At 45.0% G+C, this 18057-nt stretch overlaps 1 protein-coding gene across 1 annotated transcript; it reads right to left on the bottom strand.

The window, feature by feature from the left end:
• Nucleotides 1-5942: 5942 nt before the first annotated feature.
• On the bottom strand, nucleotides 5943-6956 carry LOC144480801 (uncharacterized). The gene has a single exon (XM_078200405.1). It carries the CDS (start codon nucleotides 6861-6863, stop codon nucleotides 5994-5996), a length of 870 nt encoding a protein of 289 aa, XP_078056531.1. The 5' UTR covers nucleotides 6864-6956; the 3' UTR covers nucleotides 5943-5993.
• Between the last annotated feature and the right edge of the window lie 11101 nt (nucleotides 6957-18057).

Raw genomic sequence — 18057 nt, 5'->3', positions numbered from 1 at the left:
CACAGCTCACCCTCCCACCCAACTTTGTATCATCTTCAAATTCTGAGATAGTACCTTTTGTTCCGTCTTCCAAATCATTAATATATAATGTGAACAGTTGGGATCCTCGTGTAAATCCCTGCAGAACTCCACTACTCACTGACTGCCAATCAGAAAAAGACCCATTTATGCTAACTCTTTGTTTCCTATCTGCTAACCAGCTTTCTATCCATCTCAAGACATTACCTCCAATCCCATATGCTTTAACTTTACATAGTAGTCTGTTTCATGAGACCTTGTTGAAAATATGTCTAAATAATCCACGTCCACTGGTTCTCCTCGTACAACCTAACTCTTTGATCAAACTTCGGGTCAGAATCTACTTCGCCATTCTGTATCGAATTTGTTTTCAAAGTTCATGTCGAGCATCCCTCACATCCGTATTGGAATACCTGAAGGAAGAAGGACAAGTCAACCTTTGCAAGTGAAATCTCGAGATGAGTAATAAATGTTGACCTTATCAGGAATATTCAAAATATAATTATCCAAAATTTGTCAAACTTGCTAACTCAAGACACAAGACAGATCAGCTTAAAAATCTTGAATCTCCATTTATCCCTTTCAAAGTTTCCATAATTAATTGCTAAGACCACATTAATATATCACTGTTCCTTCACTGATACTGGCTCAAACTCCTGGAACTCCCTCCCTAACAGCACAGTACGTGTACCTATACCACAGGGACTGCAGCAGTTCAATTGGCAGCTCACTGCCACCTTCTCAAAGGTATTTAGAAGTGTACAATACATGTTGGCCTGGTCAGCAACGCCCACATCCTGTACATAAATGAAAACAATAAAAATAACAGTTGGGACAATCCAACAAACTGTAGCTATTACCTATTTCCTGAGAGCGCACTATACATTACTGTTATCACACAATATATTTTCTGTCTCAACTAATGTCATATAATGATTGCACTGCCCATTTTCTGAGACTATGATATCAGTTCACGAAAAGGTATTTTACTGCACCATGAAATGCTGTCATTCCACAATGCTAAAGGTTGCATTTTATTACATTAGCATGAGCGTTAATGTCAAGTTATAAATCAGATGATTCACGCACTGCCATAAACTACAATTCATATTTCAGTGATAATAAACTATTTCTGTAAATGTGCAGCAAAATAATATGAATAGTATATAATTATATAATATATATGGATAATATATATTATAAATAGATAATATATATTACATAATAATATAGTCAAAGAAGGAGGCATGGCTCAGGTACAAGCAGCTGGAATCAAGAGATTCCCTGGACGTGCACAGGGGTCACAGGAATATACTCAAGGAGGAAATTAGGAGGGCAAAAAGAGGACATGAGGTAGCTTTGCCTGAGACGATTAAGGTGAATCCAAAGGGATTCTTTAAGTATATTAAAGGAAAAAGAATAACTAGAGAGAGAATAGGACCCCTCAAAGACCAAAGTGGACACATACATGTGGAACCGCAAGAGATGGGCGAGGTTCTCAATGAAACTTTCTCCTGTCTTACCGTGGAGAACGACATGAAGACTTGGGAAACTCAGAAACGTTGCGGCGATATAGGGGTCAGTCCGCATTACAGTCAAGGAGGTAACTGATGTATTAAAATGTATGAACATGGATAAATCTCCAGGCCGTAAAGTTTAAAGTTTTATTTATTAGTCACAAGTAAGACTTACATTAACACAGCAATGAAGTTACTGTGAAATCTCCTGGCCCTGACCAGGCATATCCAAGAACATTGAGTGAGGCTAGAGAAGAAATTGCGGGAGTCCTGGTTGAGATATTTGCGATGTGGAGATGCCGGCGTTGGACTGGGGTAAACACAGGAAGAAGTTTAACAACACCAGGTTAAAGTCCAACTTGGAGAACGCTTGTACCGCAAGCCCACGGATAACCTCACGATGCTCCACTTCTCCAGCTTCCACCCTAAACACGTTAAAGAAGCCATCCCCTACGGACAAGCCCTCCGTATACACAGGATCTGCTCGGATGAGGAGGATCGCAACAGACACCTCCAGACGCTGAACGATGCCCTCATAAGAACAGGATATGGTGCTCGACTCATTGATCAACAGTCCCAACGCGCCACAGCGAAAAACCGCACCGACCTCCTCAGAAGACAAACACGGGACACAGTGGACAGAGTACCCTTCGTTGTCCAGTACTTCCCCAGAGCGGAGAAGCTACGGCATCTCCTCCGGAGCCTTCAACATGTCATTGATGAAGACGAACATCTTGCCAAGGCCATCCCCACACCCCCACTTCTTGCCTTCAAACAACCGCACAACCTCAAACAGACCATTGTCCGCAGCAAACTACCCAGCCTTCAGGAGAACAGTGATCATGACACCACACAACCCTGCCACAGCAACCTCTGCAAGACGTGCCGGATCATCGACACAGATGCCATCATCTCACGTGAGAACACCATCCACCAGGTACACGGTACATACTCTTGCAATTCGGCCAACGTTGTCTACCTGATACATAGAACTCCAAAAGTGCAGAAGGAGGCCATTCGGCCCATCGAATCTGCACCGACCACAATCCCACCCAAGCCCTACCCCCACATATTTACCCGCTAATCCCTCTAACCTACACATTCCAGGACTCTAAGGGGCAATTTTTTTTTAACCTGGCCAATCAACCTAACCCGCACATCTTTGGACTGTGGGAGGAAACCGGAGCACCTGGAGGAAACCCACGCAGACACGAGGGGAATGTGCAAACTCCACACAGACAGTGACCCGAGCCGGGAATCGAACCCAGGACCCTGGAGCTGTGAAGCAGCAGTGCGAACCACTGTGCTACCGTGCCGCCCCGATACTCTGCAAGAAAGGATGTCCCGAGGCATGGTACATTGGGGAAACTATGCAGGCGTTGCGACAACGGATGAATGAACACCGCTCGACAATCACCAGGCAAGACTGTTCTCTTCCTGTTGGGGAGCACTTCAGCGGTCACGGGCATTCGGCCTCTGATATTCAGGTAAGCGTTCTCCAAGGCGGCCTTCGCGACACACGACAGCGCAGAGTCGCTGAGCAGAAACTGATAGCCAAGTTCCGCACACACGAGGACGGCCTCAACCGGGATATTGGGTTCATGTCACACTATTTGTAACCCCCACAGTTGCCTAGACCTGCAGAGTTTCACTGGCTGTCTTGTCTGGAGACAATACACATTTTTTTAGCCTGTCTTGATGCTCTCTCCACTCACATTGTTTTGTTTCTTAAAGACTTGATTAGTTGTAAGTATTCGCATTCCAACCATTATCCATGTAAATTGAGTTTGTGTCTTTATATGCTCTGTTTGTGAACAGAATTCCCACTCACCTGAAGAAGGGGCTTCGAGCTCCGAAAGCTTGTGTGGCTTTTGCTACCAAATAAACCTGTTGGACTTTAACCTGGTGTTGTTAAACTTCTTACTGAGATATTGGCATCATCCTTAGGCAAAGGTGAGGTTCCCAGAAGACTGGAGGGTAGCAAATGTTGTGCCCTTATTTAAGGGCTGCAAAGAAAAACCTGGGAATTATAGAACGATAAATCCAACACCTGTGATGGATAAGTTACGGATAAGAGGATTCTGAGGGATAAGATATGCAGGCATTGGAAAGATAGGGTTTGATTAGTCGTCAGCACGGCTTTGTGCATGGGAGATCATGCCTTATAAATTTGTTAGAGTTATTTGATGAAGTGACCAGGACGGTTGACGTAGTCCATATTGAGTTCAATGAGGCCTTTGATAAAGTTCCACATGGTAGGCTGCTCTGGAAAGTTAGGTCACATGGAATCCATAGAGAGCTGGCAAATTGAATACACAATTGGCTTGATGGTAGGAAGCAGAGGGTAATGGTGGAAGGATGCTTGTCAGACTGGAGACCTGTGACTAGTGGTGTGCCTCAGGGGTCAGTGCTGGTCCCCTTGCTGTTTGTTATCTCTCAACGATCTGGATGAGAATGTACAAGGCATGATCAGTAAGTTTGCAGATGACACTAAAATAAGTGGTATTGTAGACAGTGAGGAAGGTTATCAACAATTGCAGCAGGATCTTGATCAGCTGGGGAAGTGGGCCGAGAAATGGCAAAAGGAATTCAATACAAATAAGTGTGTCGTGTTGCATTTTGGAAAGTCAAATCAAGGTAGGACTTTCACAATGAATGGTAGGACCTTCGGGGGTCTCTTGGAACAGAGGGACTTTGGAGTTCAGGTGGGGGCACCGTTCTCTAAAAGTGGAGTCACAGGTAGATAATGCAGTGAAGAAGGCTTTTGGCATGATGGCCTTCATCAGTCAGGGCAGTGAGTATACAAGTTGGGAAGTTATGTTGTAGTTGTGTAGGATGTTGGTGAGGCCGCAGCTGGAGTATTGTGTCCAGTTTTGGTCGCCCTGCTATAGGGAAGATGTTAATAAACTGGCGAGAGTGCAGAATAGATTTATAAGGATGTTGCCAGGACTCAAGGGACTGAGTTAAAGGGGCAGACTGATCGGGCTAGGACATTTTTCTTTGGCACCTCGGAGACTGAGGGGTGATCTTATAGAGAGGTATAAGATCATGAAAGGCATGGATATGGTGAATGCACTCAGTCTTTTTCCCAGGGTTGGGGGATCAAGAACTAGGGGGCACAGGTTTAAGTTAAGAGGGAAAAAATTAATGGAAACCTGAGGAGCAGCTTTTTTACACAGAGGGTGGTACGTATGTGGAATGAGCTGCCGGAGGGAGTGGTTGAGGCAGGGACATTGTCAACATTTAAAAGGCATTTGGACAGATACATGGATAGGAAAGGTTTCGAGGGATATGGGCCAAATGCAGGCAAATGGGGTTGGCTTAAATGGGCAATTTGGTCGGCATGGACCAGTTTGGGCTGAAGGGCCTGTCTCCGTGCCATAGACTCTCTGATTCTATGACCACACACACTGAGTAGTTAGGGAACGGAATTTGTCGTGGTGACTGAAGACAATGGCTTTGGTCTTCCTGAATTTTAACTACAGGAAATTTCTGCTCATCCAGTACTGGATGTGGGATGAGCAGTTTGATAATTTAGTAACGGTGTAGGAATGGAGAGGAATGGGGCTGAGGAAGAGCTGGGTGTTGTCAGTGTACATGTGAAAACTAACACGGTGCTTTTGGATGATGTCACCCAGTGGCAGCATGTAGATGAGAAATAGGAGGGGCCAAGGATAGATCCTTGGGGGACACCGAGTTCAGGGGCTTTGGAGAGGAAAGGGAGGTTGGAGATGGGGCAATAATTTGCAAAGATTGTGCAGTCAAAAGATTTGATAATGGTGGATTTAAAGGTCAGAGAGACAGTGCCAGAAGAGAGAGAATAGGGATTTAATTTTCAAACCTGTATGTAAGATAGAGAGGTTGGGAGAAACACAAAGGCGGATATGGAGATAAAGACTGAGCAAGAGATGGGGAGAGAAACACAGATGGCAATACTCTGAGATAAACAGGGGGAAAGACAACAGTAGATAATGAAGGAGCGACAGTGGGTGAGCTAGAGGGGGAGAGAGAGCAAGAGAGAGAGAGAGAGCTATTGACATGGGGAAGTTGGTTGTCCTGCAGGTTAGTGAGATTAGGATCAAAGGGAGATGTGAGTTCAGAACTTGGACAAAAACAGTTTGCCCTGGTGGTCCAGTGGAAGGGAGGAAGCAGCTGATCAGATTGTCTCAATGTTTGTGTCAAAGAACCTCCTGAGCTCTTCTCAGTTGTTGGAGGTGAGGATGCAGGAGACAGGGGAGAGGGAGAGGGAGAGCCCTTCAGAAGAATTTGATTTGTGTTAGAGATATTTTTAAAAAACTGGCCACTGTTTGATTAACATGAATCTAATTTAATTGTATTTTGAATCCAGAATACTATCTATTATAACTGGAGAGGAGTTTATGAACATCAGCAGCAACAGACCCCAATGAACATGGTTCAGGCCTGGATGCGATTAACAGAAAGATCCAATCTCTTTAGTTACTTGTGAACTTGTTGGTGCATCAGTAGGTTGGGAAACTTAGTGAATCCCTCTCCACACTTGGAGCAGATGAACAGCCTCTCCCCAGTGTGAACTTGCTGGTGTCGATGAAGAGTGGATGACTGAGTGAATCTCTTCCCACACTTGGAGCAGGTGAATGGTCTCTCCCCAGTGTGAACTCGCTGGTGTCTCTGCAGAGTGGATGACTGAGTGAATCCCTCCCCGCACTCTGAACAGGTGAATGGTTTCTCTCCACTGTGAGTGCGCTGGTGTACAGTGAGATGTGATAAACGTCTGAATCCTGTCCCACAGTGTGAGCACCTGAACGGCCTCTCCTCAGTGTGAAGACGTTGATGGTACATAAGTTCCTGGGAAGTTTTAAAAAATTTCTCACAGTCTGGGCATTGAAAAGGTCTCACGTCAGTGTGAACTTGTTGGTGTGTCATCAGGTTGGCTGAAAAAGTGAATCCCTTCCCACACACTGAGCAGATGAATGGTCTCTCGCCGGTGTGAACTCGCTGGTGGGTCAGCAGGTTGGATGACTGAGTGAATCCTTTCCCACAATCGGAGCAGGTGAATGGTCTCTCCCCGGTGTGAGTGCGCCGGTGTGTCAGCAGGGTGGAAGATTTAGTAAATCCCTTCCCGCAGTCCGAGCAGGTGAATGGTTTCTCCCCGGTGTGACTGCGATGATGAATTTCCAACTGGGATGGGTAATCGAATCCCTTCCCACAGTCCCCACATTTCCACGGCTTCTCCTCAGTGTAGTGACATTTATCTTCTGACAGAGCAGATGGTTGGTTGAAGTCTTGTCCATACACAGAACATGTGTATAGTTTCTCCCCACTGTGAACAGGGCGTTTTCCTTCCATGATCAAAATCCAATGATATTCAGGGTACGATAAAATAATTGACTCTCAGATTTTGATGTGATGTTTCGTTTCCTGTTCCACGACTGCAAACCTTCCCTTCTGTTACTCTGCAAAATTGATTTAAAACAGAAAAAAGGAAGTGAGAGAGAACCCCCAAACACAAAGGCACGTTGTGAAATTGAGCTGAATGAATCTGGGGCCGGCACGAGAAGAAAGTGACCATGAAAACTGCTGGATTGTTGTAAAAACCCAACTGATTCACTAATGTCCGACAGGGAAGGGAACCTGCCACCTGGTCTGGACAAGACTTTGGCCTCTGAGGGAGGAGAAGGAGGGAGAGAGGGAGGAAGAGAGAAGTGGAGAGGCAGGAGGCGAAGAAGAGGGATTTTATACATAAACCACTCAGCCAGAACTTTGACCGAATCATTAAACACTGAACCTCCTCACCTCAAAGGACCAGGGCAGCGGGATTATGTGAACACTATCACCTGCAAGTTCTCCAACACACACACTGCACTGACTTGTCTGACAATCCACTTGCATATTAGGAAGTACAAAGCCATTGCCTTCAGTCTCTTCTACAAACTCCATCCCCTGGACATGGACTCCATCCCTCCCACTGGTAACAGCCTGAGGCTCAACCAGACTGTTCACAGCCAGGGAGTATTTTGTGTTACTGAGATGAGCTTCCAACCACATATCAACATCACCCAGAGCATCTATTTCCACGTCACTGACGTCATTGACTCCACCCCAGTCTCAGCTTACCTGCTACTGAAACAATCATTCTTTCCTTTGTTACCTCTGGATGTAATTATCCAAATGCCAGCCGGCCTCCCACATTCAACCTCTCTGTAAACTTGAGCTCATCCAAACCTCTGCTGCCCATGTGCTTACTCACATCAAGTCTTGTTCACCCATCACCCCTGTGCGCACTACAAAAGGAACTACAAAAGGTTGTGAATGTAGCCCAATCCATCACGCAACCCAGCCTCCCATCCATTGACTCTGTCTACACTTCTCGCTGCCTCGGCAGAGCAACCAGCATAATTAAGGATCCCACGCAACCCAGACATTCTCTCTTCCACCTTCTTCCTTTGGGAAAAAGATACAAAAGTCTGAGGTCACGTACCAACCAACTCAAGAACAGCTTCTTCACTGCTGCTGTCAGACTTTTGAATGGACCTACCTCGCATTAAGTTGATCTTTCTCTCCACTCTAGCTATGACTGTAACACGACATTCTGCACTCTCTCCTTTCCTTCTCTATTTGTATAGCTTTGTATAGCACGCAAGAAACAATATTTTTCACTGTATGTTAATACATGTGACAATAATAAATCAAATCAAAAATCATGACCTACAAAGGTTCCAGATCAATAAACAAACTATTTCTTTTTAAATTCTCAAGCTTATTTTAAAATTCTTCCATGGCTCCTACCTATCTCTGTAATCTCCTCGAGACACTCAAAACTCTGAGATAGAATCATCGAATTCCTAAATGTGGAAGGAGGCCATTTGGCCCATTGATCCTGCACTGACAACAATTCCACCCAGACCTTATCCCCATAACCCCACATATTTACCCTGCTAATCCCCCTGACACTAAGGGGCAATTTAGCATGGCCAATCCACCTAACCTGCACATCTGTGGAGTTGGATCTTTGGAGATCTCTGTACTCTTCTTTCCCTGACCATTCCTTATTTTAACTGTTTGACCTTTGGAGGCTGCATCTTCAGCTGCTGTCGTGGTTCCCCAGGACGACAATTCGTTCACATCGGTTTAAAACAGAGAGTCTGAGCAGCGATCTTCCAAGCAATAGACTTTATTTCTCAGCACAAGCGATAAAGTCGGGATCTCCGGATCAATCCAAAGAGCCCTTGGGCTTACAATCTTTTATGTACATTTCAGCCTCATATCTCAAGATCCTTATCTCCCTTTTACAGCCTGTCCTTGGTTGTTATCTTACCCTACAGCCCGATCTTTCTTTGGCCACCATTATTTTTAGTTGACCCTTTATCTGTTTTCTTTGCAATTGGTCGCTCCCTGTTATATCTCTTCGTTTCTTAAACCATGGTGGTTATAACTCTTGCTCTTATCTGAACTTTTCTGTTTGTACAATAATCGTGGTTTTGCAGGCTAAGGCCGAATGTGTTTAGAAGAAAAGACATCCTCTCTGCTGATTTATGGTCCACTAATGTGTTTAGAAGAAAAGACATTCTCTCTGCTGATTTATGGTCCACTATTAAGTTGAACCACCGAGCAGTTTTCCTTGTTTTCCCAGGTGGCTATTGTTTGCTTTCCTTAATTAGTGATTGCTATATTACTTCTCTAGTTCCTCTAGTTCCTCCACTTTGATCATATCGACTACACTTGATTATATTAGGTCGGGTCACACGAGGTTACTTTAGGTTATATACCCATCTCACTACTCACCTAAATCTGCTATATCATTTTACTAAAACCTGTGAATCTGAATTTCATACCTAGCTCATACAATATCTAATACAATTTCCCTTACAATCCCCCCTTTGAGGCTTCCCTAGCCTCATCCCAATTATCAAGCTCAAATAATCCCCTTGCTCAATCCCATTTGTATTTTATTTTAATCACTTTTCCCAGGCGATGTGGAGGAGCCGAATATTTTGGTCAGGGATCAGTGTCCCTATTCTAACTTTATCATAATTTGTCTATCCCGGTTCTGATTTTTGGGTTGCTCCTCCAGATTGCCTGCCCCTGACAGTCATCAGCCAAAAACCTTCCCACTCTTGTCTAGGGAAGGGAAAAAGACTGATTCCTGTGTACAGACTAAGTTCTCCTGGTTTCGTGCGGACTTCAGCAAGGTGCTGTTGTTTCCACAAGGTGATCTTCCACTATTGTAGTTATTTTACAGAGTGACGAGTTTCAACTTCGACCAAGGTCATTGTGAATCCACTCAGCGGGGGCGGCTCAAGATTTTCCCATTCCTCTGTTTTTTCTCTCGAGCGTGAGCTGCTTAGCACCCGTGTCACCATCTGCCGCGCTGTCATTCTGGTAAGGAAGGATCTCAGGGCGGGTAAAAAACAACAAAATATCAATCCCAGAATGATTATTGTTGCGATTGCTACAGCTCCAGCTTTGGCAAACCACGCCCCCCATCTTCCTAATATTCTGTCCAGCCAACTCCATACCTCATGCCCAAACCCAGCATTTTCTTTCACTTCTTTCTTAAGATTTTTTAACTTATTCATGGCTTGTGTAAATGACCCCTCTGGATTAGTGTTATTAGGGATAAATGTGCAGCACTGATCCCCAAACATAACACACACCCCTCCTTTCTCTGCCAGGAGCCAATCTAACGCCTGTCGATTTTGCCACGCCATTTTGCTGGTCGCATCCAACTGCTCTCCTAAGGCCTCCAGGGCATCATTCGTATAATTAATAAACCTCTGCTGATTATAATAGATGTAATTGATCCACTCAGTATTCTTGCTGGGTGTGATCCAAACAAAGAGGGATTCAAACCCTGCAGCTATTTCGTTCCTAGCTTTGAACTCATTCGGGATGCCGCGGGGCTGTCCGATTGCGTCCAATTTTATCGTAGGGTCAGGGGTATATGCCCTCTTAACTTTTTGTGATTTAATTTCTCTTTCCACCGGTAGTATCACAATGCTCTGGGCAAGCATAACTCGGGCACATAGTCCCTTCCAATTCTGTGGTAATTTTGCCAATAGCCCTTTCTCCGGGCCACAAAGCCACCAGAGATCGGCCAGTTGATTTTCTTGATAGTCTAACACATAAGGAGGGGGTGCCCATCCCCCTCCTGAGATGATCAGATTAAGAACATTGGTTATATTCCAAATCCTTTCACACTCTCCTGTGTAATTTTCCACACTACTTCCTGTGCTACTTTCCCTCCAATAGCAATCTTGGATTTGTAAGTTGGGCTCTACACTCCATTCCTTTGGGACCGCGTCCACTGCCGTTTTTGGCCACTTTGGACATCTGTGGGTCAAGTTGTAGATGCCCTTTTTTACCCCAGCAAACAGGATGCAGTGGTATTGACACAACGGCGGCTCACCTTTACAAAGGTTATCACATGCGGATCCGGAACAGTTTATCTTCTCATACGAGTAGTTCCGATTCCCTATCATATGATACCGTATATATGTGGTATATGGACGGCAATTTTCCTTTCTCCAGCTTTGTTTCCTGGTTCCACGGTCTCCTGATCCCCATGGTATATCAGTTACTTGGGTGTTAGGTTTCTCTGATGCACATACCTCACACTGACTTAGTATGTAGTCAATCGAGTTTTGCAGGTATGGTGACCAGAATCCTTCCTTCTTGATCTTTCTCGCCACTTCTCCTCTTGCACAGTGGTCCACTCCATGCGCTTCGCTAATTAGTACGGTTAGTAATGATGTGGGTGCTATGACTAATCCCTCCCCATTTCTCCATATCCTGTCCTGTTGTCCCTGTAGTGCTCCTCTATCTTTCCACATTGCCTTTTCAGCTACAGAGGTTTCCTCCTGTAACTGTGCTACATCCTCTAATGTGATATGAGGTTCGATATCCCCCGTACCTGGCCCTGGGTGCGGCCTTGCTATTTCTACTGGGGCTATCGTAGCCTCAATGCATCCTGACGCTTCTTTAGCTGCCTTGTCGGCTTTGGTGTTTCCCTGTGTGATGCTGTCTGCTCCCTTTTTATGCGCCTGACACTTAATTATGGCTAATTCCCTTGGACCCATCATGGCCCTTATTAAAGCCCTGATTTGACCTTCGTGTTGTATTGGTCCTCCTCCGCTTTTCATAAACCCCCTTTGCTTCCATATTGCCCCGAACAGATGGCAGACCCCGTGGGCATAGGCCGAATCAGTATAAATTTCCAATGCTTCCCCGTTTGCTAGCTCACATGCTCTGGTCAATGCTTTAAGTTCTGCCAGTTGGGCTGAACAGGGCTGTTCACATTTCTCTGCTTCTATGACTTCAAGTGTTTCCCCTTTCTGTTCAACTATGGCATAGCCTGCGTGGTTTCCTAAGTGATCCCTGTAACATGAGCCATCTACATACAGTATCCTTTTCCCTTCTGTCACTAGTCCCTCTGCTCTTAAATCTTTTCTCAGTTTCATAAATGTTTTTGCTTCTCTTAAGCATTCATGTTCTTCTCCTTCATGAGGTAATGGCATGTAATCAGCTGGATTTACTCTGTTGCACTTTATTATCGTGATATCTGGAAATGTGGTTAGCATTCGATAATGATGGATCCTAGCAGGTGTCAGCACAAATTTTCCTTGCTCAATCAATTCAGCTACCTTATGGTATACATGTATGCTTATCGGATATCCCATTGTGACCGTGGCTGCCTTTTCGTACGCCCACCAAGCTGCTGCCAGGCCTTGATAGCACGGAGGGTATCCCATCGCTACGTCGTCTAGCTTGGTACTGTAATATGCTACAGCCTGCCTTCGTCTACCCTTGCAATTTTCCTGCATTAACATTGCTGTAGCAAATCCGGCTTCTCTGTTACTCACAAATAAGTCAAAGGGCTTGTCATAGGTCGGTAAAGCCAATGCTGGTGCCTGTGCCATTTCTCTTTTCACGTTTTCAAATGCGTCTGAAGCATCTTTATCCCATTTTAGTTTGGCTTTTAATTCGTCACACCCTGCCTCCTTCATTATCTTTCGTAGTGCCTGCGTTTTTTCGGCATAGCTTTCCACCCATTCTGAACTGAATCCTGTCATTCCCAAAAATGTCATCATTTGTCCCACCGTCCGTGGTTTCGGAACTTGCAGTACTGCTTCTATTTGCTGTGAAGCTATCTCCTTCTGTCCTGCTGATATTTCTCTTCCCAAGTATTCTACCTTTTTCTGGCACAGCTGCAGCTTTTTCCTGGAAACTTTATGGCCCCCTTCTGCTAGTCTTTCCAATAGTTTTAAACTATCCTTCCTGCACTGTTCTTGTGTTTCTGTGCATAATAATAAATCATCCACATATTGTATCAGTGTTCCTTCCAACTGTATTCCTTCTAAATCTGCTCTCAACACCTGATTGAATACATGTGGGGAATGTTTAAATCCTTGGGGCATCCTATTGTATGTGTATTGTTTCCCCTCGTACGTAAATGCAAAGAGATACTGACTTTCTTGAGCTAGTGGCACACTAAAAAATGCCGAACATAGGTCTATTACAGTAAACCATCTACTTTCAGGTGGTATATTTGTCATCAAGGTATAAGGGTTTGGAACCTCTGCTGGCATATCTTCCACTACCTCATTAATTGCCCTTAGGTCATGCACCAATCTCCATTTTTCTCCGTCCGCCTTTTTCACTGGCAGTAGCGGTGTATTACACCTGCTCCGGGTTTCTTTTAATACCCCTGCTTCTATCAATCCCTTAATTGTCCCTCTAATTCCTTCAATTGCTTCTGTCTTGATTGGGTATTGCGGCCTATACGGCCCCTGGCGTCCTATCTTTAATCTGACTTCAACTGGATTAGCGTTTTTGACCCTCCCTACATCCGTGTCCTGTCTGGACCACAACTCCTGCGGGAGGGAGTTCAAATCCTGCTCTAACCTCTCTCTCCACTCCAGTTCCTGTTTCTCAATTTGCACTCCTATTGTTATCTGCTTTGGTTTCCCAAGCATCCTAACATCCGAAATTATTTTCGTCATTTGTCCATCGCTGGACGTCCAAATATCTACATTGTCTGTCTGGACAAATTCTAAGTCTCGTGCTCTCAACACCATTGGTCCTAGGTCTTTTGATCTGTATCCCGGATTCACTTTCAATGTGACATGTGGCTCCGCCCCAGATACAGAGAACCATTCGTCAACCCATTCATTCCTAACAATTGTGAGGGCTACTCCCTCTAGTCCGATTAAAATACTTCCTGACTTTATTTCCTGTTCTCGTCCTGCCTCCCTTTCCCATTTCTCCTGTATCTCAGGTTCCTGCCCTTCATCAAATATCATTGTACTGTGTAATTCTGTTCTTGGCCATTTGGCTTGTGGAACCCAAGTGTTTATAAGTTTTCCCCAAACTTCCCATATCTGTTTTTTAACTTGTTCCTCTATATCTCCCAACCAATATACATTAACCCCTTCCTTTCCTGGTATTTCAAGTGGATACATTCCCATCAAATCAATTCCTTGTTCAGTGCATTCTAATTTCAGTCCTAAACCTAGGATTGCATCCCTTCCCAATAGATTTAAAGGAGTTTTATCACATACTAAAATAGGTACATGGGTTGTCTTATTTCCAATGGTAACAGGCACCGGCGTCGTCATTCGAGCTAATGTTACTTTCCCCGAGAACCCCACAGTTTTTACAAACTGGTTTGACAATGGTAAGTGATCCGCATATTTCGTTTGTATGCACGTACATGTGGCGCCGGTGTCTATCATCATGGGGACCTCGATCCCTCCTACTCTAACGTTAACTATAGGTTCCTGCTCTGCAGTTTCTGTTATTTGTACGTACTGTCCTACCATTTCGGGGTTCTCTGGGCCTCCCTATGGGGAACTCTGATGGTTTACCGGCCCTTGAAACATCGGGATGCTGTTTGGCGACACTCGGCTCAGTTGTTGGCCTGTCTGCTGCTGGTTTTCTCCCTGTCTGGGGAAATTCCGCGGGCAATTCCTTTTTATGTGCCCTGCCTCCCCGCACCCCCAACACACACCTGAAGGGCCAGGCAATGGTCCCTGTCTCGGAGTCTGATGATTAACCTGTCCCTGTCCTCTCTGATTCTGATAGGGTGGCCTACCACCTCCCTGTCCTTTCCCATTTCTATTCCAGTCAGTCTGACTTTGCAGGGCGTATGGGTTTTGATAATTTAGGCCATAGGCTCCTGGGTTCATGGACAGTGGGAAGGCAGAAATGTTATAGGTTATGACGGGCTGGCCTCCATCTCCGCTCCCCCCTTTGATTAGTGCAGGTATTTCCTCTGGCTTTTGCTCCACCATCATCGGTGCTATTTTTCTGGGTGCGAGATCCTCTTTTGCCTTTAGCTTATCCTTGCTTTTGATCTCCTCCAACTGTGCCTGAAGGAGTTTACGTTGTATCTCCTTCAGCTGTTTGTCTGCATTCTTCTCATCTTTACGATGTCTTTCTACTGCATGGGCAACATAATCCACAAACTCTCGGTAATTTTTTGAGTCCAAGCCCACCACTTCCTCCAATCTTGTCTTAGCTGAGACTGGCAAGCCCTCTAGGATTGCAGCCCGGAACATGGAGTTGGTCAGTGGGTCTGTTAGAATGTCCCTCTCCGTGTCCCTTCTCCACCTTTTTAATTGATTTTCCACATACACAGCTGCATTCTCCTCCTCACCCAATGGCTCTCCCTTTAGGGTTTTTACATCCATTCGATTGGGGTACATATCCCGCAGTGCCTTCCATATGACTTGGCGGTACTGGTCCATTAGTGTCCCATCCACCTCCGGGTCATAAGCTGCGGTCGGGATGCCAGCACGTCTCATTACTTCCGCCATTTGGTCCATTCCTAGCACCTTTGTCAGGAGAGCTTTGATGTCGCCCAGTGCCATCCTTTTTCCCACCATTCCTGCCTCCAACTGTCCAATCCACCTTCCAGCTCCATCCAAAATATTGGGTAATTCATTAATTAAATTGGGCAAATCCTGACCTGACCAAGGGATATACTGTGGTCTGTCACCCTTCAGAATCACCGGGAATATCCTTTTCCCTCTCCTATCCACATCTGGAAACTTTACAGGTGGGTGCCTTTCCCACCTTGATTTTCTTTGCACCCCTAACATTGATTGGCTCTCTTCGTCTTCACTACTTTCTTCTGTTTCTCCTTCCGTCTCTCTCGCCATTCTACTTTCCTCTGGGTGCTTCCACCTCCATGCTTTCCCCCATTTTCGTCTGTCTGCCCCTTTGTGCACATCCCAGCGCATTCCCTCTCCGCTCCTTTCTCTTTCTTTTTCTTCTCTGCTCACTCCGACTCTCTTTCCTTCTATTTTTCCCTGTGATGTCTCACTTCCACACTCGTGAGGATCATCTCCTGTTTTCCCCTCATATTCTTTTCTAACATTCTTTCCTCCCTCTTCTCGTTCATTTTCCTTTTTCATTACCTTCTTTGCCCATTCCAAAAGTTCTACCACCTTTACTTCGTCCTCCAACTCCTTTCTCCTTTGGTTCAGCCCATCCAAATCCTCTTCTGTTTTCCTAGCCGCTTCCTCTATATCTTGTCTCTTTTCTCTCTCCCTTTGTGCCCATTCCTCCTTCGTCATCTGTTCTATGTCATATTCTCCCTCAAAATTCATTTTGCCTGATATAACTGGGTACAGTCCCGTGGAGCTCTGTTTCTCTAAGTATGGGGGTGGGGCTACGTTTGGATCTTCCAATTTTGCTTTTTCCTCAAGTTGCACTGGCATCTGCATTCTACCTCCCCTCCATACCCCTCTTCTCTCTTTCCCTTCTTGTTGGAATAGGGCTAATATCTCTAACTCCTTTTCTCGCTTTTCCCTTCTTTTGCTCGATTTATCCTTAATCTTATAGTTCTTTATCATTCCCTTCTGGTCCTCACACCTCTCTATGGACCATGTGCCTTCCTCCGGCCACTGTGTATTGGTCTTATTTGTTCTTTTGGCCCATTTTTTAGAGACGTGTTCTATATCTCCCCTAAGGGCTGGGAACTTATCCCCTAATATCTCCACTGGTGTCTTAACTTGGTGCGCCATTACTCGTCTTTTTGGATCACTGTCACAATTTTTATCACTTAATCTGTCAGAGTTAGGTATCACAGTGATTATTACTTGCTGTATTGTTTTTCCGTGCTCAATCTCCTGTTTACCTTTTCTTTGGATTTCTTTTGCCAATATCTGTAATTCTAACCGGGGTCCTGATATCCACTTCCCCGTAGTCCCCTGTCCCGGCACTATCTTCCTTTCCCGGGCCAGAGGGTAGTAGGTTTTCACTTGCTCGTCTATGTGTATAAAAATCCTGTATCGGTCAGATCCCTTTATTAGTTTCTCTAGGGTTTCCAATTTTATTTCGTCTATCCAATTCCTATCGACTACTCTTTCCCAATTTACATACGGCCACTCATTCTTTATCTCCTCTAAGTTAATTATGTGTGTAATCTTTTTCCAATCCAGTGTTGCTTCCGTTTTTGTTATTATTCAAAGATTAGTTATTTTCAATCTTGTCACCAGGCAGTTTTGTCAGGGTAATTTTTCCAAGTTGTTAGTTATTACCCTACCTATGTTCCGACTCTCCTCTTATTTCTGTTCTCCACGCTGTTACCTCAGACCAGTTTGTTCAAATTGGTCTTTTACTTCCTCTATTCTAGCTGCTACTCCCCTTTCCTGGGGTTAAAATTCACTCCTGTGCTTTTGACTACTGTATTAGGTCAGAGAGTGATCTCTCACTGATCTCTCTCCCTCTCGGTTGACGTCCCTTACCCGAGGTCCTGGGTAGGTTTGGACTGGCAGATTTTCCCACACTTACTCTCTTCTGGGCAAGTCGTGACCTGAAAAACCCGCTCCAAACCGCTCGACTTAACCTAATTGCATTACTTTAGCTTTCAGCCTTTTTCCCGTCTCACTTTTTACCCATTCACAGACAATACAGTATTCGCAGCGCGCTTTTGCATGCAAAAATTCTGCTCTTCGGATCAGACTCAGTCTCTCAAAATTTTTACACAATTTGGTTTTACCTGTGCAGGATATCTTTTTGGGTTGGGGAGATCCAGGACCAGCAGAGAGCCGGGCGCACCGGGCCTCGAGAAAACCCCTTTCTGACAACAAGGATTTACATGCATGCAAGTCTGCTTACCTTGTTGACAGAAGGCCGGCTGGGGACTTCTCGGTTCCGGTCGGACCACCGTCTCCGCCACTCCTTCCAGATGCTTTTCTGGGCGATCTCTCACCAACCCTGCTCGCAGCGCCAATTTTGTCGTGGTTCCCCAGGACGACAATTTATTCACATCGATTAAAACAGAGAGTCTGAGCAGTGATCTTTCAAGCAATAGACTTTATTTCGCAGCACAAGCAGAATAAAGTCGGGATCTCCGGAGCAATCCAAAGAGCCCTCAGGCTTTCAGTCTTTAAATACATTTCAGCTTCATATCTCAGGATTCTTATCTCACTTTTACATCCTGTCCTTGTTTCTTATCTTACTTTACAGCCTGACCTTGTTTCTTTGGCCACCATTGTTTTTAGTTGACCCTTTATCCGTTTTATTCGCGATTTGT

Source organism: Mustelus asterias, chromosome 30 (assembly GCF_964213995.1).
Source record: "Mustelus asterias chromosome 30, sMusAst1.hap1.1, whole genome shotgun sequence".
In the NCBI taxonomy this organism is placed as follows: Eukaryota; Metazoa; Chordata; class Chondrichthyes; order Carcharhiniformes; family Triakidae; genus Mustelus; species Mustelus asterias.
The sequence above is the reverse complement of the archived record's forward strand: the minus strand, read 5'-3'. Positions and strand labels throughout refer to the sequence as shown.